Source organism: Siphateles boraxobius, unplaced genomic scaffold (genome assembly GCF_051911475.1).
Source record: "Siphateles boraxobius isolate OS27281-9 unplaced genomic scaffold, OSU_SipBor_1 12, whole genome shotgun sequence".
Classification (NCBI taxonomy): Eukaryota; Metazoa; Chordata; class Actinopteri; order Cypriniformes; family Leuciscidae; genus Siphateles; species Siphateles boraxobius.
Genome location: NW_027508722.1, coordinates 1,854,464 through 1,876,880, shown reverse-complemented (window position 1 = coordinate 1,876,880; position 22,417 = coordinate 1,854,464). Strand labels below are relative to the sequence as shown.

Below are 22,417 nucleotides of genomic sequence, written 5' to 3'. Positions count from 1 at the left end.
GTGCTTTCAACAAACAAAGGCATTTACACTTGCGGCCCAGACCAACTCCTACTTCTACATCATCGTCTCTTTAGCCCCGCCCACTGATTCACACAGAATAGGCATTATTTCAGCTGCATTTAAGGAAAAAAACAAGTTCAATGATCCAATGGCGAATGCAAATAGCCCCTCATACACTTTACACAGAAAACCATGGATAAGTAGTCACTGCATGCACTCTCACTGAGGTGCTAATTAAAGTGTATAAACTCGGAATAACCTCAATAGGAAAATTCTGCAATTCAATAATTATATTTGATGTTAAAATAGTTTTTTTTTCAACCTAAGCTTAATATGAAAAGACAATTAACAATTTCTGACAATAGCCATTTGTGGACTGATTTTCCTGAAAAGTGTAAACACTGTGCCACTATCAAAACATTACTGTGTTAATGTGAGCATTTCCACCAGAGGTTGCACCACAAATAATAATTACCTGTCACTTTGACAGGCTGGATTGTAAATAATCTGATGTGCTCTGTTTTATCTGTCCGTGAAATATTCGGTCAGAAATGCTCAGTGTATTTTATACTCCCTGATAAGACAAGAACTGCTGTGGCAAGACCTTTTTTCAGCCTGCACTCTCGTGATCGTGTCACCCAATTTAAACAATATCCCATAAAATACTCTAGACTTCCACTTGGAATCTCATTTCTCTGCTCCAACACTCACATCTTTCCCCAGGTCTCCCATGGGACGAACTGAAAAACGTTATATGGTAATCACCAATTTGGTAAAAATTTGAGTGTCCTATTTGTTGGTTTGTGACAGAATTTCCATACAGCAAGAGTTAAGTTTCTCTGTGGCAATCCCATTTCTGCTGAGGATCTATTCACATCTCCAGGCTTAGGAGAATCAATAGAATAAATATCATTTAGCCTCCCTGATTATCTTAAATTTGCATATTACATTAGTCCCACAACCGTCTGGGTGGGCTTAGACTTGACTCCTATGAAATGTAAGCACTTTGGCTGATTATTTTGTGAATAACCAAGATCGATAAAAAATAAATAAAAACTATAATTTTAGTTACCATTACAGCAGTTCAGAACATTACATTTTTCTTTCTAAATAATTCCATATACTTATGATCAACGTTATTTTGATTGCTATATAATATAATTACCAGGGCCAGCATCTTTGTCTTTGTATAACCTATGCCCTCTTATTTAAATGTCAGAACCGCTTCTGACAGCACAAATTTAGTCTTCAATAAGGTTATTTGAACAGCTGTGTGTTCTCTGTAAAAGGCATTTTACTGTACAGTGGTTACTATAGAAACAAGAAAATAAGACAGACAGACAAAGTGCTATGATCCAAGCAGCAGAAAATGACAAGCTCTCTAAAAGAAGCACTGGGCGGGCGTGTGTGTGTGTGTGTGTGTGTGTGTGTGTGTGTGTGTGTGTGTGTGTGTGTGTGTGTGTGTGTGTGTGTGTGTGTGTGTGTGTGTGTGTGTGCAGAAGATATGATTGGTATATGTATATCGGGTTAGTGGTAGTCATGCATATATTGGGTGATGTAAGGCTACATGTAGATGTTGGGATGTGTGTGTGTTGGAGTGATCTCATTGGATGCATGTGTGTATTGGCGCATGATAGGGTTGGTATATGTATATTGGGGTAGTGGTAGTCATGCATATATTGGGTGACGTTAGGCTACAGGTACATAATAGGTGTTGGGGTAGTTTGTGTTGGGGAATCTGACTGGGTGAGAAAGAAAGGAGAAAAAGATTAACAAATAAAAGAGAGAAGAACAAAGACATTCCCCATGATTAAAGGAAAGGCACACTAAATAATGCAATGGTTAGGTTGTAACCTGCTGTTAACTTGGACCAGTGCTGAAGATACAGCTCTGATGTTAAGCACCAATCAATATCTAATGACCACCTCGAGAGCCTCGATAAGACACAACACACCATCTTATGTTTCCCATGTCCTTTTTTGTAATTAACTAAAATAATGGTTAAAACACAGTGTGCATAGACAAAAAGTAGGCACGCACAATGACAGCGTGTCTCTGAGCTCCACGAGCCAGTCTGTGAGGTCTGCCAGTAATGATCATTCGTTTTTCCTGTCTCAGCGTCTACCAGAAACCTCAGAGACATCTCCAACGCTGCAAAAATAGGCAAGATACTTGATATTCTACCAGCTAACCACTGCGGAGATGGTCATTTTTTAAAGTACTGTTGTGCAAGCCTGCCACTGTCTAAAAGACACAGGGCTGAGGGGGCAGTAAAGCACTGCTTTCAGCCACAGAGAAGTGGTGAGGATGCCTTATTATTCTACAACGCGTCGCCTCGCTTCATATCTCTTCCATATCTCTTGCTTTGTTCGCTCCTCTGTTTGGGAAGTACAGCGAGGGCGCACAATTATTGATATGGTCAGAAGAAGGCGAGCTTCATGTGGGAAAAACGAGGATCATTTCCCTTTATACAGGCATTGATATTACACTCCTCACACCACTTGACCCATGACTTCTTCCTGTTCTCTACAATCCTCTAAATCTATTCCTCATCTCCTCACTCTTGTTTTAACAATTAAGTGCTCTTAGAAGTCTCCGTACATCCATTAATGCATGAATCTACAGGGAAGGGAATGTGAGCGAGAGAAAAAAAGAAAGTCGACATTGTGAAAAAACATGGTTATGGAAGGAAGCCACAACTAATTTGAAGGGTTTTTAAGCGTGTACATAAACAAATGTTCAAAATAGCTGTGGATTTTTAAGTCAAGAGGACTTAAAACTCTCACTGGCTTGTTAGATATGAGGTACATGCCCTATTTATGCAATTCACACCCTTAAAATCCCCCTGGATGTTTCCTTCCTGGAAGAGTGCATTTGGGCTGAGAGAAAAATGTGATGATGGCACAAAACGTGCAAGTGAACTTATAGCAAAGCATTTCAGAATATGTGTGCTTTAACACCATTATAAGACGTCCACAATTCAACCATTGTAGCCAACTAACACGTTAAAGAGGACCTATTATGCCTCTTTTTACAGGGTGTAATATAAGTCTAAGGTGTCCCCAGAGTGTGTCTGTGAAGTTTCTTCAGTTCTGCATGATCATGAAAGTTTATAATCTGCATGCATTTTAAAGCCATTTCAGCCTAAACTTCTGATATGTGGTTTTCAGAGCCCACACACTCGAAGCACACGCACAGAGAGTGCCAGACGGCCAGTCCTGTCAGTATTAAACTAATTGCGCTTAAACTGTTAAAAACACATTAAGTTCACATAAACACAGCCGGTTATGTCTTTGAATGTAAACAGCAAGTAAAGAAATCGCACAAGTATTAAAGTGAAACCAGCATAATATACAGTACCTACCGCTATACTGTTAATATGAATCAAACAACAAACGAAAAACAGAAAATCACTCACTGCTCTTGACTAAATAACTTAGTAGTTTTAATAAGAATACATTTCTTGAATGCTGCTGTTAAATGCTCTGGTGAGAAGATGAATATGACAGACTGTGTACAGCTCAATCAGGGCGGGGTTTATGCTAATAGGGCGGAGACTGTCAGAAGTCGTGGGCGGGACCTACGCATTGTGATGTCACATTGCACAGAAACTGAAAATGGCTTGTTCTGAGGCACTGCTTATGATTTATGGGGATAAAAAAAAGAGTGGGTGGATTTTTACCGTTATAAGCTGGCTGTGCTATACAGGTTGTAGTGCTATACACACTGCCGACACACATTTAAGTTCAAACACCATGTAAAAGTGAATTTTGCAAAATAGGTACCTTTAAGGGCATATCAACCATTTGCAAAGTTACACCTAACACCTGAAAACAAGTCAGCATTTTTTAACTTCCAATTCCATCACCCCAAAGTAAATGGTTTTTTTGGTATGTGCCTGAAATATAGCCTGTTGTTAACACAGGATCAAGATATTTTCATGTTTTTTTCAAATTATAAATGCATTATAAATGCAAAATACATCTATTTTCAGAGCAATTTGGAATAACAATAAAAACAATAATATGGAAATTTGGAGATGGAGATGATTATGAATTTGGATTATGGAGAGACAAGCAGTTTGAAAGAAGGGGGAAAAGTCATTTTAATAGGTGCAATGAAATTGTCAAATGTGAAGGGTTCAAAGTCTGACAACTGTGTTAAAGTCTTTATTTAACATACAGTTAGGGTCTAAATAATTTAAGTGACCATTTTAGGCATATTACCAGCTCATTCCAGCTGGAATAAGCATGTTGATCATGGACACAATGGTGAAAGGTCCTAATCTGGACCTAATCTGCTCCTTTTTGAAGTCTTGATTTTGTTTTTGTGCTCTACTAATATAGGTTTTAATGCTTGAATGTTAAACACATTATTTTTCCCATTTTCTCCAGTTGCAGCTCCTCTCTTCCCAGTCTGTCAGTAATGCTCTGTTTAGTTCCTGTCTCTTTGAAGCCCCTCCTTCTGAAAAGCACAATGTGCTCTGATTGGTCAGCTGGACCAGTGTGTTGTGATTGGTCAACCGCTTCAAGCTTTTTTGGGAAATGTACCGCCCCTTACCATAAGGGTTTCGAAACACTAATAACTAACTCAACCAGGCCCGCGCCCTTATTTTGCATTGCCTTGGGCAGGAATTATTGAAATGAGGAATATTGTGATGTTTTCGTTCCCTAAAGAAAACTCAAGACTACAATGGAGGTGTTTTAGGGCAAAGAAAACAGTGCTTACTAATATAGAGACTAGCATCTTTGGAGTGTGCTACGTAACTTTGCAGCCATTTTCATGCTCAAACAGCAACATTACACCCTGAAGAAAAAGCATAATAGCACCCGTTTAACCCTACCCACCTTTCTGCTACCATTTGAGATCTTTAACACCAACATTACACCATCTTTACACCAGCCTTTTCTCAGGAAATCGAGTCTCATGGCATCATGAAGTATGACCATCCCGAAGCATCAGACAACAGATGAGTTGGGGTTGGGATAAGTACAAGTCTAGTGAAGCGAACAAAGTCAAGCTGCCACAAGACAACGTCCAATTTTACAATAGCCATAGGTGCATCCTTTAGTATTTGTTACCTGAGTGCGGAGGATTTCTCCTTTGGTAAGCTGCATGTCTCCCGTCAGCTCTTTGACAGCGATTCCCAGAGGCTCCAATCGCTTACTGAAGTAATTAGTCATCTCAGCAGCCAGGGCCTTCATAGGAGCAACGTATACAATCTATAGAGGCCAGAAAGAGAGACGGAGAGAGACAGGACAAGCTCATGATAAATGAGAAAATACCACAGTACCATTTGTTCCCTGGCAACCAGTACAAATAACAATTTACAAAGAAATATGAAGCTGGCTGCTTAAAGTAAGAGTTTAATGGTGATGTATGAAGACTGTCTATCATCGTTGAAGCTGACATGCACGCATGTGAAAATTCGCTTCACGAGACAATGCATCCGTTTACATCTCCAAACTGTGGTAAAACTTCTTGACACATATTTAATGCTCAAGTCTATCCTTGCTTGACATAAACTAAACAAACGCACCCAATCAGGTTGTGCAGTACGTGACACTGGTGCGGAAATGAGTTATTGGCTGCCAGAAATGCAATAGCTCACTCAACAATATTGTCTATGTGAGTGTGTGTTTACCTTAAACTGGTCCTTGCGTATGACGCCCCCGGGCTGCAGGTGCTGGCGGATCTCGTGTAGGACGGTGAGCATGGCAATGTTGGTTTTGCCGGCACCGGTGGGCGCGCAGATGAGCAGGTTTTCGTTGGTGTTGTAAGCTGTCTCGAACACTATAGACTGGATTCTGTTCAACCTCTTCATGCCCTTGAACACCAACTGGCCAATCTGCAAACACATAAGAAAAAATTCAATGGTCCGTAGGGGTGTAACGATCCCTTCATGTCACGATTCGATACACATCACCATACTGAACTCACGATACTCTATTATTGCGATTCTCCAAGACATATGATAAAAGGTTAACAAAAAAATGTACTGCTGATTAAAATTCTGATTGATATAATTTGATATTACATTGTGGGTGTAAATGAATAGGCTTGGACAAAGCACAGGACAATAGAGACACCAGAATAAAAATATTCATGATTCTGAAGCTGAAAATACAGAATTATTTTAGACGAATATGCTTGCACTCTCTCACTGACTAGATATATTTAAAATAATGTAGCCCACTTTTTACTGGTAACATAAAACATTATAAGGACCCACAAATATTCCCCCACTGCATTATTATACATTATATCCAACATTATATACACTAGTTTAAAGTAGTACTGACACTTAAACTCAGAAAAATTGATTTTTTTTTCCTCAAACAGTAATTTTTATTTTGGGTGAACTATCCACCATGCACATTGTTGCATTGTGTATTGCGATATATTGTGGCACGATATATTGTTAAACCCCTTTATGGTCCGTTGACAACAAGAACTTGGTCTTGAGATCTTAAAACACCAAGTACCCGTTTAATGTAGGTTGCAAGAGGTGGAAGACAGTGAGTGTGTGTGTAGCAGATGTGGTGTGATAGAGACACATATGGTCAGAGTGAAAGGGCACCAGGAGCCATAACTTAATGAAGCCACTTTAATGCACAGCTAATGAGCAACTCCGGTCTCCTACAAGGCAATCTTCAGTGACTTTACCTAAACTAATCAATCACCGAAAGCCAGAGTAAAAGAATACTGAACCTAAAGCAGTGCTGACCAAAAATGAGATACTGATGCAGTCAGATCAAGTGCTTCTCCATGAGTGACTGTTGGGACTTTATGCATGGCTGAGTGTGTACGGAGAGCTCAAACATTAAATCCTTGCAAAAGGCCAACAGGACTATGGAGGGGGAAATCTCAGAGCAGTGTCAGGAGCTGTCAATCATTCCGCCCACTCTGTCCTGAGTGACATCACACTGGGGTTGACAGCCGTCAATCTCTACAGAATTCTGATAAAAGATGAAAAACCAGCGAGCACTTTAGCACTACTGCTGAGTACGGTTATCTTCACTACCAGCATCATTAAAGGTGCATTGTGTAATATTTAGGAAGATCTGTTGACAGAAATGCAATATCATATACATAACTATGCAAGGTCTTTATACACCACTGAAAACATAATGAACCGTTATGTTTTTATTAACTTTCTACGGTGGCCTTAAACGGACAAACGTGTTTCGTCACTATGTTGTTCTTCGTGTAAAGAAGCAAGCTAAACACTGACACAATGATGAACAAGTAACAATAATATTCGCAATAACATAATTTTACTGAATAATCAAGTAAGCCTAATTTCTTAATTTATCTTGATAAAGAAACCTCATTGCTTAACTGACTCTTCTGTCTCAGACGACGGCATCTTTTCCTGTCGGCCACCGTAACTTCTGTTGGGTGCAATTCACAACCTCACCACTAGATGTCGCTAAAATTACCGCATGGCACCTTTTAAGTAGAGCAGAAAGTTAAGGATTTTTAAATCAAAAAGGGGACAAGAAAGTACAAAAATCTAATCAAGGCACATTGAGTAATACAAATCTAGAAACTGTTCTAAGTATTTGTCTTTTTCTGTCTGACGTCTCAGTATCCCTCATTCCTGCATCCGTGTCTTGGATCAGGGGATCAGGATTCATTAACAATGCTATCGGTCTCTCTTTTACCGTTCTGCTCTGGCACGCTTTAAATTAAAAGAAAAACAATTAGGCTGAGAGAGTTATTATAGGGCTCTGATCTGATTTAAAATCTAGAGTGAAAAGCCAAATGGAAGGGATTATTAATAGCTGAAAGACGATTCAAAGCACAGCAGTGAAGATGTGACTGCAGAAGGATCGTTTGATAGGTGGACAGAAAAGCCGTGGAATGTTTTGCAGTGGTAAACTTCATTCAATTCAATTAATGTTTATTTGTATAGCGCTTTTCACAGAAATGTACATATACAAAGTCACAGTTAGTGGACTTCCTATGCCTGCATCTATGAAGTCTACAAGAATAAAGGTGTCTTGTATGTAATTTTAAAATGAGAAGTCATCTCTTCTATGAAAATGTATCTATCAATTTTGTAAATGCCTTATAGATCTTATTGGGAACAATTCATCCGTGTCTACATTTCATTTTTGTTAGTTGGTTGGTTGGTTGGTTAGTTGGTTTGTTTGTTTGTTGGTTGGTTGGTTGGTTGATTGATTGACTGATTTGCAATGTTTAATCAAAATGTGAAAAACAGACTTCTCTTTGGTGACTTATGCCAAACCTCTCCAATCATTAATGCACTTAAACCCTGCCACTTCAAGCTCACGTTAATCTCCATTCATTTTAGAATGCAACTCCCACATCCCAACATTCAATCAGCAACTACTGCATACCCAATCCCCCGCTACACATTTTTACTCCTCCAATAATCTGTTACACGCGGATGTACTGTACGTCACAATAGGGAAGAAAAGATTTGTGGCTATTTCTGTTTCATCTTGACCTTAAGGTTCAAGAGCACCCCCTATGTGACCTTAAATTCACAGCGGCCAAGTACCCATCAGTCTAAAGCAAGCAAATGTCATTTTTTGTGGTGGAGATGACCAAGAAGATATTCAAGAGCATTTGCCTTCTTATTTAGCAACATATTTAGAGTCAGCACAGCATTTATAAACCATTTTACTTTTGAAATGTGACATATTCCCAGGTAAAACAGGATATTCAGCAAGAAATGTACGGCTAGGCTCGATTTTATCCATCCAGAACTGACTGAATCATGAAAAGTGGCCGTTCCATACTTCCAAATCCAATCTTGATGCATTCCAATTGCAATCCAGTTCTTTTTCAAATCTATCTATACTTTCTATAAGCTAACATAACCTTAAAAATGACTGTATTAGATATTGGCAAGATTTTGGCTACTGAAGGCAGCATTACTTACAGTAGCCTAAACAGTGTGTAAATATTACCAAAAAAAAAAAAAGGGGGGGAAAGGGATTTCAGAGCTGGGCTAAGTTGTTACATTTTGATGTAAGATTACAACTACGCCAATTGGTATATTTTATTCTTGTAGAGTACAACAATCAAGACCTCAGCTAAAAAATATATAAATAGAATAGAATACACAAATCAGCCAATTGCAAGATTCCAATTCAGTTCCTGCCTTAAAAGGTAGTGAGCAAGGAAGCTCACACTAGGTTTTGAAACGGAGATCAACTTCATCAGCTTTAATGGCCCAATTGAAGCCAATTACCAAAAAATGCTTCCAGAAAGCTGTTAGCGCCTCATTGGAGGTTGGTGTTTCCATATAACATCACCTTCAACTGAGTGCCACGTCTTCTTGAAAAAACGTGAGAAGGCGCATCAGCCTCAGCTGGTCCGACTCATTATATTCCCAGGGTTGGTCTTCAGAGGACTAACTTATAAATATTCAAAGGTAATTAGGAGATCTCCACCTATCAGAATGAACAGTTGTATCACCACGGTAACCAAACCGCTGCACTAGTTTTAAGAACCCCCTTCATTTTGATTTATCAGCTTTGTCTGTAAAGGACTGCCAGTGTCCACGCACACCTTAAACATGCAAATGAATGCAAATGTATGCATGCCCCAACATTCACCTCGAAGTAACGCGTACATGTAGCAAATATGGAGTTGTCATTACTTAATGATCTCGGAAAATGTCTCGCATTTGGTTATTTTCCTTTGAAGCGCACTCAGCGTTGTGATGAATGCTTGTCAAACTACATGAAATTGTGATTTGGGTCAGGGTGGTCCCCCATGTGCTATTTTACAGTCCGTACGGTAATGTAGCCCTGAGGTAATCCATCAGCAAACCCATACAGTGTACAACACCTTTTAAAACAGGTCTGGCAAACTCGCAGTCGGCTGTACGTCAAAAGGGGGTTTTTAATCTCTCTTTACTGGCTGTAGAAATAGTGGCAGTAAACGGGACTTTTCATCACAGTGTGTGAGTGGAGTGATTGCCACAGTGGCGGCCCATTCCAGCTCGTTGAGTTTCAGGCTCGGGGGTAAATCTAACAACATCAGACCAGGCTCCCATTCAAAACTTCAAGTGGCTGAAATCATTTGCGCCTGAAAGCACAATCTCAGCTTTATTCCACTCTGTCTGCCCATATTATTTTTCCCAAACATTTATCTTTTTTCATATGGTGCACTGATGAATCAAACTCATAAACACTAATGCCGGGGGCACACTTAACGCCTAGCTAAAACATTCTAAGACTGAACTGAACACACTTACAGTTTCCATCGACTGCAGCAGATTTTAAACACTGACTGTGAACACCAAATGAACGCGACACGGCGAAATGCATGATCAGTCATAAGTATCAAATTACATTCATAATCAGCCTTACAGTCGTTAAATGTGTCCCCGGCTTAAGAAGTTGTATTAAGCCAGTAAAAATGATCAATTTTGAATTTATGTTAACTGTTAAGTCAACCCAAAAAAAGCGAATGGACATGCGTACTTGTGTCCCATATCCGGCTCGGGTTTATTTGCCAAGGTGGCATTCAGGCACAGGTTGTGTGTACCCAAACACGCCGCACAAGTCCTGAAAAGTGAAGCCAAAGCATCTCGATCGCTCCCAGGTGACTGGTCCCAGTATAGGTCATAAACCCCGCCCTCTCCATGTAGTCTAATGGGACGTGAGGCAAACTAAACCACCAAATTACAAATTAAACTTCAAATAATTTTTTTCCAAAGATGTTTTCTGTTATTTTATGTAGTTCTTATCACACTGATGTACGTTTAAGTGTTCGTTTTTGATAAATAAATGGTTGTAGTTATATGATGCTATAAAAACGGGAGTCTGACGTCATGATTGACAGCTGTGATTGACAGCTTCTCTGAGTCACTGAGGCACCAACTGACTTTTTAGGGATAAGCTGGAGCTTCAAATTTGATTTCTACATTTCTAAAACTGTTTATTTCACAACAACATAATGAGTTGTTTTGCAGGAAAATGCTCCCCGGCTCCACGTCGCGCTCAAATTGGCAAAATCAGGTCCCAAATCAGCGCAAGATGTCAGCGCCATATTGGGACATTGGCGGCTTCACTTTTCTACAATGGACGAGAGTGAAGGTGCGTCATCCTTTTTCTTTTTTGTTTTGTCTATGTGTGTACCACTTGGGACAGGACAATTCTTGTTACCACAAAAAAAAGATGTACCTTATAGATTATTCTAAATTTGAAAGACTACAATTTTCAGCAGGTCTTTTACAAAACTTGCTTCACAGAGATGACAATCCCAAAATCCATTGCAAAGAGCTCAGTGAAAACATTATTCCAAGATAGCGGAGTAGAGCTTTGCATATAAAATTATTTAATTTAATAGTTAAAATTTACAATAAATATAGTGCAACGTAAATAAAATACTGTTTTTACTATGTGCGCTGTATTTTTCCACTGTGTATCGTGTTGTCTTGGACCTTGTTGACACCTGGAATTTAATAATTGAGCTGATCTCAAATGGATGATGCTAAGCATAGGTGTACTGGAATGGGGCCTTAAATGTTTTGAGCTTGTCCGTTTAAAAAAAAAAATGCATTCAACCTGGATTGCTTTCGTAATGTAGATGCTCATGTTGTCAAATGTGTTCGAAGAGCCAAATTTGACCTCCTTCTGTCAACCTACCTGACCTAATACATAATAATTTATGTAAAAATTATTATAATTATTATAATTTATTAAAATACCATTTGAATGCAATGTTCAGTCAATGTTATCCAAGCGACGCATTCGAAGGGGAGTAAGAAGGAAATCTAAACAGAAGTGGTCACAGAAGATGCATTTAAAACACATCACCCATTAAAACGGTTACCAAGTGGAAACCGTACAGGAGGGGTCGAACTACTGCCCTAATGGAGACAGGAATACGCTTGACTTGCCCGCTTGAGAAAACCCAAGCATCGGTTGAGAAATGTCCCGTCTCCGTTGTTATCGCGTCATAAGATCTCAGATCATCGCTCATTTCATGTGTCTCTAGCTCAGAGGACGTGATCTGGAGTCTCAACTCATACATATCTCATAGCATACCGTACATATCTCAGCTGACCACTTGCGATCACATCATTAAAAACAGTGGAAACAGGGCCTTAGTAACATGCTAACATCAAACTCCACCGAAATCAATTGTGAGTCGATTCTCCCATGCACTTTTTATGAGGAGTGTGATTTTGTGTATGTGTAGCCGATGTAGATGTTTCCAAATTAGTCATGTATGAAGTTCGGCGTGAACTTTTTTACCTTCTCAGGCTGTTTTATAATAATTTGTTTCTAAAGTTGGGATTCTTCAAAAGGATGCACAGATGGCAATCGCAGCAAGGGACAGCATAAGGTTTAACAGACTTTACTCTTGTTAGTTGTTCTAGCGTTTGGGAATAACAGTATCTATCCTACTTCCTCATTACCTGCAAGCCAAATGTCCACACCAAATAGTCAATACAAATTGAAATGTTGGTGGGCCATACCATCCCTAACTTTCTGACATCAGAAATCTATTCCTGGCATTCCAGTTTCAATAAATGCTTTTTTCCAATAGTTGAGGAAGTTTTCATTTCTAATAGTTGCTGTATGAATGTTTTTTTATGACCCCTTTAGAAACAAATGATACATGCTCTGCTTCCAGTGTACGTTATTTTTGTACTCTCCCCTTCAAAATGTACCAATCACACATATGTGGCAATGGCAAGGTTTCCAGGCCAGCGATTCGCTCTACTCCTACACGAACTAGTGCTTCAAGATGCTCGCAGTCTGTGCCCAGAGCACCCTTAACACTTTCAGTCTGACGGTTTTGCAGCGTTTCTTCACACTGCCGGCGAGCGAAAGCATTATCAGCGGGGAGCCAGCATTCACTTGACCACATTTTACTTCTCTCAAATACAGAGAACAAAAGCGCATTTCTTTAGGCGTGCTAAATATATCTGCAGATATTATGATGATATAATCAAGCGAGTGAACGTGGTTGAAAGCCGACTTTGCAGGACATATGGCGAGTGCATGACGGTAAATAACAGCTCTAAAAACTGTGGGCATCCGGAGCTCTGACCACCTGTACGTGAGTCCGATGGATCCTGACAGTCTAATTAACTCTGTGGATGAAGGGCCCTCGGCCATATGTGCTGACTGGGTGAGCTGGGAACACAGCAGAAACTCACCCGTGACTTTAAACACACTAATTGGACCAACATAGCCCCCAGCAATCATTTCACAGCAACATCTAAATACCTGCACAGTCTCGCATGGATTTCTTGACTGTCCTGGTTTTAAAAAGCTATGAGCCAAAAAAAAAGAAATTGCACACCGCTCTGTAGAAAGGCTCGCTTATCCTAAAGTCTGTGTTTACGCATGCACATTTTTGTCGAAGCTGCCGCAATAATTAAATTCACAGCGTTTGGTAATAGAAAGCTAAAAGATATAATTGTAATTTGCACGGTATCCTTTTAATTACTTTTTGGTTCCATTTCATTCCATTTGAACTGACAGCATGATCAAGTTTTAATTGTTAGTTTTAGAAAACAGCTTATCTGCCCGCCTCGAGCCCACACGGCACTAAATTACCCGCTCCAGAGATACAAACACACACACACACACACCAAACTCAAGCACGTTTATTCAAAGAATAACTCACACAACTACGAGCAAAAGTATCTGATAAGTGACAGGTGCAGGAGGGCCATTTATTTCTCTTGAGCACAACTGCAGCAAGGAAAACAAAGATTGAGGATAAGAAAAAAGGATGAGAAATAGAGAGGTCTATTGTCCACAAAAAGTCCACACATGAGCAACCGCAAATGCAAACTTTTCAAGCAGAGCTGTCAATCACACTGAAAGCAATGCCCTTGTATTTATACAATATTTACATTCGACTCACTGTCCTGAAGCTCCGCCCATTAAAGTGATCTGTAACGCCAGGAATCATGGGGGATTACTCAGGGAAGTTTCTCTGCTTCTGTGTGTTTATAAACAGACTGCAAACTCCTGAGCAGAGATGTTTACTATTCCACACGGCTAATGAAGAGAACACTTATAATTTGATTCACGCTGACTCACATTGCTGAAGATATCTGTAATGCATTGCAAAACACAATAATTGCGGTCCATGCACAAATATCTCATTTAGATGAGTAAGTGATACAATTTCCATTTATGTTTCCAAAAATGATGTGCTGTTACTGCAAAGTCAACTATCTTGTATCTCCACTAGTATTGTACATTTTGATTTGATGAAGCTTACAAAAAGATATGCTGGTTGTAGAAGAGATAACTGACTTCAACCAGGAAGGAAATATTTAACCAGTTGCATTGATGTAAAATGGCTAGATTTAAAACCGTTTCCTAGTGGATGACGTCAGAATTACAGCCTTCATCTGCTATTCACAGTTAACATGAACAAATAAATGGCTAGAATCTAGAATTTCCATGTGTACCAAGTTTTGTAATGTTTGAATAAATATACAGATCAATTAGCAAGGTTATTATCGCTAACTAAAACAATAAAAAAATTATGTTAACGGAAATGATGAAGTTGAAATAAAAATGTATTAATTACCAGGGCCGGCGCTCCACACACGCACATCACGCACTGCGCGTAGGGCACCAAGTGCTTGGGGGGGCACCAAAAAATCTGGGTCGTGAAAAATCATCACAATAGGCTACTAGTATAAATAATAAATAAAATGTCTAAAGCATGTTAGTATACAAAAGCAATACAAAAGAAATATAGGCCTAGACCAAATTAGTCAAGAAAAAGGTGAATCTCCTGTGCCAGTCTCCCTCTGGTGCCCCCCCTTCCTACTTCCCAGTGGTCTGTTCATGGCTCAATCAATGTCAAATTTGGCAGACACTGACCTCAGACATGGCCTCGAAGAGGCACCAAGAGTCGGGGGCGGAAAAAGGAAAAAGAAGAGACAGCGGGATGATACTCGCGCGTCGCTTACAGGTAAGACAATGTTTTAAATAAAAATGTTAGTTTTGTAGCGCGGGCGCCCTTGCGTCGTGTATGCATGTCCAGGGGGGCGTCGCTAGTAGTGCAAATGATCCGGGGCAGGCTTTTTTAGCCCTGCATGTTGAATCTTTTATTTTAACGGGGGTCCGGGGTTTTCTCCCCCGGGAAATTTTGAAACTTGGGCTGTTTAAGATGCAGTTAGTTTGTTTGAGAAGAAAAGGAAGACCGCTTAGATACGCTTTTTCGTTGTTGTTCTATGCGAATAATGCGGTCATTTTCAAGAGGTTCATAGGCCAAGGCCCAAGGGCGACATCTTTTGGTGAAACTGCAATTAGGAAAAAAAAAAAACCTACATGTCTACATGATATATGTGTGTGTACGGTGTATAATTGTTTTGTATATATAAATACACACACATATGCACCTATATATTTAAGAAATATTTGCATGTATATACTGTATATATTTATATATAATTTATATTATATAAACATTTAAATATTTTATATATAAATAACAAATATTTCATAAATACATACATGCAAATGTGTATTTATATATATACAAAATAATTATACACAGTACACACACATAAATCATTCATGTAGACACAAACTTTTATTTTGGATGCGATTAATCGCGATCAATCTTTTCCCAGCCCTACGAATTATGTACAGAATTATTATATTGTGCCTCATCGGACCTCTTTTAAAGGTAAAATAAAGTTTTGAAATTTAAATGTTCCAGTGACACATAGGCCTATATAAACCTAACTAAGAACCTAACTAAGAAATTCTAAATGGTTGTTATTCCTCGGGTGAGTGGGGAGTGGGGGGTGGGGGGGGCACCCAAATGGCTAGCGCCGGCCCTGTTAATTACACACACAAAAAATGACAAAAGCACAAAACTTAATTTCTAAACATTAAATTAAAATTATTAAAAAGACAAAATATACAAAAATAAAAGCCAATTCAAAATATTAATAAAACTATAAGAAGACAAAAAAAAAAAAACTAAAATAACACTGCCAATTAATCACTATGGGCCACATCCAAATGAATCGGCCTATATGCCCACGATTATTAAATGAATAAATATAATTTGTCAGGAGTATCTTGATAAACCCAATGATGAGTTAAAAGAAGCAGATTTTCAACAACGACAAAAAACACTCAAGGCCGCACAAAACTTTGCTTCCTTAATCAAACTGTTTTAGAGATATGAAAGTATCTCCATATTTTTCACCTCATAACTTTGACAAATCTTACTTATTTATGATAACCTTTTGTCAAAGGAGTATTGAGATTAAGTGTGCCAAATTTAGTGTGAATCAGAGCAACATGTTATTGGCTATTTTTAATAATGCTTCAATCAGAAAAATGGCAATATATCAAGGATGTCAGCGGTCATCAAGCCACTTCACAAAGACTTGTAAAATTATTAACTTATATTTCACAGTAGGGTTATTAATATGATTGATTGATGATATGATGATATTATTGATATGATTTATGATATGATTGATATGATATATGATTGATATGATATATGATATGATTGATATGATATATGATATGATAGGATATGCTATGATATGATATATGATTGATATGATATATGATATGATTGATATGATATATGATATGATAGGATATGCTATGATATGATTGATATGATATATGATATGATTGATATGATATATGATATGATAGGATATGCTATGATATATTATATGATTGATATATGACATTATATGATTGATATGCTATATTATATGATTGATATATGACATTATATGATTGATATGATATATGATTGATATATGATATGATATGATATGCTAGGATAGGATATGCTATGATGTGATATGATTGATATGATTGATATGATATATGATATGATTGATATGATATATGATATGATTGATATGATATATGATATGATTGATATGATTGATATGATTGATATGATATATGATATGATTGATATGATATATGATATGATTGATATGATGTATGACATGATAGGATATGCTATGATATATGACTGATATGATATATGATATGATAGGATATGTTATGGTATATGATTTGATATGAGATATGATATGATATATGATATGATATATGATATGATGTATGATATATGGTATGATATGATATATGATATGAAATAAAAGACTGGACTATCACCAACACTTACCACCTAATATGTCACCTTATTATTTTTTTGCTGCTTTGGAAGCACTGCTATTTCCTTCAGGAAATGCAAATGTAGTTATTATTTTCAGTTTCAGGACTATGAAACTGGATACTCATTACAAATGCATCATTCGTTAGTACTCTCATCTGAGAGCAGACGTATGAAAATGATGAAATAAATGACAGCACAGCTGCACAAATTTAAGTTTTTTTTTTTTTTTCATATTCCAAAAGAGCATCTGTGTTCATTTTGGGTTTTACAGCATTACCGTGAAGAACAAGCTGGAGATAAAACATGCAATTTGCAAGCAATGTCACTCGAAAGTCACCTATCATAAAAAATGTACTGCAGTCAAATGAAAAAAAAAAATCATTTCACACTCAAGGTTAGAATCGCAATGCTTTATGTATCACAAGATATAAAAAGGATTGCAGTATTTGCCAAATATGATCTATGCTTTGTGACAATACCGCATCTCTATCACAGAGTCCTATTGCACTGATAATATATATATATATATATATATATATATATATATAATACAGAATACATAATATTGTAATAATAATAATGTCTAAATACAAATAAAATTAACAGCTCGTACATTGTATATAAAATTTTGCATTCATTGCAACTCCAAATTATGTTGATTTATTGAGACCACCTAGATATAAATGTGTATATAAATCTAAAGGTGCAACATTACATGAAAAATAAACGTTCGAATCGTTTCCACCAATAAAAGCATTACCGTCCTCGCTTTAATCTTCACATGACTGTGCCGATGTACAGAAGCGTGTGTTGTTTTGTTTTCAGTCATTGCGGAGGCAGTTTATTTCTTCACAGAAATTAGAAAGGTTTTTACCGTGCGAGTGCAGCAAAACAGCAGCGCTTGAGATTCATTAGTTAAAAGGCTCCCTAATAAATTCCCCACTTTTAATGTTTCACACAGCTATTAAAGCCACGTTGAGCGGCCGTGTCCCTGTTGCCCATTACGGCTTTCAATAAATGACAATCGTGCAGCACTTAAAAAAAAGAAAAAAACAGACAGGCTTCCAGGCCCGCCGCTCAAAGGACCCTAATAGCACATAAAGATGTATTAGCCGTTTCGCACCGGTGTTTTATAAAAGGGAAGCACTTTGTTTCTGAGTTGCGGAGGCTTTAGTTAATGAATAGAGGCACTTCTCCTCTCCTGCTAATTCACACCGCTTATATCAATCTCTGTCGCTCGCTCCAGACGGGAAGAGCGATCCGTTCCAGCGCCACAAAAACAACCCCGAAAGACCAGGCGATTATGATGAAACTCGTGTGAAATCAGACTTGTTCTGGGCCTGATGTTTGCTTTACCTGTGATGTATAGGTTCTGGAGTCTTTTAAAGGGAAAATAAAAACAAAGAAAGACAAATACCGTCCACAAAGCCAAATTTAGGACGAAAGGCGCATCATTGATTACGCCGTGAAGCTCGGTGCTTTAATTAATGGTTTCCTGAAAGGGAGGAAAACACAAGGCTGGAAATGAGCCCCACGGGGGCCGGAAAATAAATCTGTGCTGTCCGTTCTTATATTTACCCTCTTACGGAGGAGAGACAGATACTCTGCTGGCTTTTCTTTCACCAAAACACACAAACACAATCCCTCTGAGTCTCCAGATCACGTCCTCTGCGCTAGAGACACATGAAATGAGCGATGATCTGAGATCTTATGACGTGATAACAACGGAGACGGGACATTTCTCAACCGATGCTTGGGTTTTCTCAAGCGGGCAAGTCAAGCGTATTCCTGTCTCCATTAGGGCAGTAGTTCCACCCCCCTGCTTTTAAAGACCAGTTATTATGTTTGACACCAGTGGCAGACACTAAAAGCAGCAGCTCCTAGCCACGTCGTACACACACACACACACACACACACACACACACACACACACACACACACACACACACACACACACACACACACACACACACACACACACACACACACACACACACACACACACACACCTGCAGGCCATTTAGTGGACTTGGAAACCAGTGGGAGGACAAACGTTAATGCATGAATACAGAAAAAATGCATCTGTCAGTGATGATGACAAGCACTGAGAACTTAAATGGCTTCCAGCTGATCTACAGTATTTTCTATTATATTCCAAACAATGTGTTTGGAAGAGAAAGGGAGGCTTACAATGACAAATATCTGCGATTAGTATTTTATTTTAATTAAAAAATCATCTACAAATATTGTGTCCTGATGATAATGTATGCTTTAGCTGTTTTTCCTAGCATATTTGTAACAAAACAAGACAAGGTCATGGTGTGACTCCAGACGAGTCCTCCATCGCTCGGTGAAACGGCACCCGTCACAAAAGCAGCTGGTGGAGCTTTGTGATTTTGTGCGTCGCATTTTTGTTTTGGTGAATTAATTCGAGTCCGAGGCCACACTTAAAAAACCTGGAATTTGTATTCATTTATATAAAGCTGGAAATAAACAGTTTTAGAATGTGGATCTGTTACGGACCTTCGTGTCGTGCCAAACTTATTTTCTGCAGTACAACAAAAAAATGGGAAAAAAAGAAAAAAAAAGGATATTTTTTGAAGAAAAAAAAAAGAAAAAATTAATTATTTTGGAAAAAATGCACTAACAACATTGACATTCATTGTATGGACAAAAATGATATATGTATTAGGGTTGGGCGAACGGACGATGGCTGACAGACATCACAATGTTTAGCCGACATCGCGATCCCCCCCATGGTTTCCATGGTGACGCGTCATGCTTGGCACGTTATTCACTACAGCCAAAATAGAGCTGTATGACAGATTTAGCGCTTTTATTTCTAAATATTAACAAACTTGCTTACCATGTCATAAACTATCTTCTATTCCGATTCTCAAATATGTGTAAGTGAGTTTGTTTTGTAGTTTAAAAAACCTTTATAAGTTATCTTGATCTGTAACGTGAGATGGGCGCCGTGTTTGGGCCGCAGTTCAGAGATACCTGTCTGTTGGATTTAAGTTATTACAGCGCGTGAATTCATCAGTTTCTCCCGAAATACATGAAAGTAAGTGGCCGGTGCACTGAAAATAGAGTTGACTTTATAGTTATTTACGCTGTCTCTGATATGAATAAAAACCGTCGTCAAATATCACTTGAATGGGTTGTTATTGCTGCTTCCATAGACACCATTGTGTATTTTACAAACTATAAATGTATTGTTTTGCTATAAATTATATGTACTTAAATGTCTGAAACCTAAAATAAACATTATGTGGTTAAAAACACTGAACAGTCGTGATATAGCCTATGTCAAGCGCTGAGCGCGTCCGTCTTTGGCTCAGTGCCAGCCACAGTGCGAAAGCACATTTTGAATCTGGCAGTGACGTCACGACATTCGCTCCTTACTGTACGTTCACACCGCCGCCGGCGAGAGAGGCATAATTCGCTCTCGCCGCCCTGCCAGCGACGCTGTCGAAAGATTCGTGGACGCTCTGATGCTCTGACATAGATCGAACGCGTGGTCTTTTTTACAACTGTATTTAAAGGGGCCACAAAGCAAACAAGCATGTTGATTGTTATTTTTGCAGAAAATTGATCGATGGAAAAAACGTAACGATTATAGTGACATGTTTGCTAATGAAATAAACAAATTAAAAGCCATTTGTGTGGTGTGGCTTTTGTGTTCATGGTTAAGTGCTATTATAATTTGCATTCCCGCTGAAAAACAAGCGTTATAGCGCGAAAATATTGCCTATAAATAGTGTTGCGCACCTTCTTATCAAATTCAAATGATCAACCTCCTCAATTTTACTGGGGAACTAATGTGGTCGGAACCAAAGTTTACAGGACTGCGTTCTCTGGACTCCTCTCAAACGGAGCACTTCTATATTCCGATTGGTTGCCGCCGGTTGCCGCCGAACCGCGTCATTGCTTATTACCATAAAGTGGACCTGACTTCAACTCTCCTCGCTGCTCTCACCGTCCAAGACGCGCCGCTCTCGCCGGAGCTCGCCGCCGGCTCTCATTGACAATGAATGACTTCCGGCCACTTTGACGCTCTCGCCGGCGGCGGTGTGAACACACAGTTAGTGGTCAGCTGCTGCAGAGCTGCCGACATCGAAATTGCTGATTAGATATAGAGGAAAATGAAAATATTACGAAAATGAAAATGTTACCCCCTCCTCCCGATGTCATCGCCCATCGCGATGTTTCACTGTAGACATCGTCTGATGCCAAATTGGTAGACATCGCCCAACCCTAATATGTATTTTACAAGATATCTTATAAAGTCAGTCATGCAGGTATGGATCAACATGCGAGAGAGTAAATTATGACAGAATTTACATTACAAAAATGCTGGGTAACTATTTCTACCCAAACATGGGGTTGAGCCGCTAGAGGTTACGCCTGTGACGTCACCGGCGCCACTGAGCGGCAGCATTGGTTTTCAACGTAAATGCCACCAAATAACCCACACAAAACACGTCTAAACCGAGAAAAGAGCTTTGCGATTGACTGAACAAATAGACTTGACAAGAAATCTGAGGTGTATTTTTACAGACTGCTGAAAGCTACAGGACAGAGAAGCAAACGGATCCTGCACTTCCCAGAAACACCGGATCCAGGCAGAGAAAGCTGGATCTGCAGTTTTCATTTTGTGTCAATATGCTGAATTTAGAGGTAAAATCATACCCTACAATACTGTACTGACAACTCATCAATTAAATATTTACCATCGAATATTCTGCATAATTGACAAATAACTCTGACAAAAAAACTATCCAAGTTTTAAGGCTGGACGATATTACGATATATGTAACATTGAATACACGGATTTAGACCTACGAATGTTGTATTTATATAAAGCAATCAGAGGCAAATTTGCTTTCAGTTTTCCCCCGGCGTTGAAATCAGGCTCATATAAATGTCAGGAAACAGGATTCCTGCTGCATGTCAATATCCACGGATCACTGGATCTTTGGTAAGTCGTAAGAAACACTATAACGAGTCCAACCTTTAAATTAAACTGATAATTGTTTGTTTTATACGTGTTTTCACAGATTTTCCCATTAAATCCAGTCAAGCCGCAGCTCTTCTGCCACTCAGTCCGGCTGAGGGAGTGTGTTCCCGTGGGAAAGTGATGTCAATGCATACCCTCTATTTGGTCATTGTTGGGGTTATGTTTTTCAGAGTTGGGTTGTTTTGCTCAGTGGCTGGAAGTCTCACTACGGTTAAAACTATGCACTCCTTCCCTTGCGTTCAACCTGGTGCGCCA

General features: G+C 38.8%; 1 protein-coding gene across 1 annotated transcript in view; it reads right to left on the bottom strand.

Annotated features, from left to right (window-relative positions):
- Positions 1–22,417, bottom strand: part of ascc3 (activating signal cointegrator 1 complex subunit 3) — a 255,180-nt gene that overhangs the window by 163,725 nt on the left and 69,038 nt on the right. Inside the window, exons 9-10 of the mRNA XM_077206021.1 lie at positions 5,645–5,848; positions 5,082–5,222 (exon numbers count right to left, since the gene is read on the bottom strand). Coding sequence (XP_077062136.1) covers positions 5,082–5,222; positions 5,645–5,848 — 345 coding nt within the window. The remainder of the gene's footprint in view (positions 1–5,081; positions 5,223–5,644; positions 5,849–22,417) is intronic.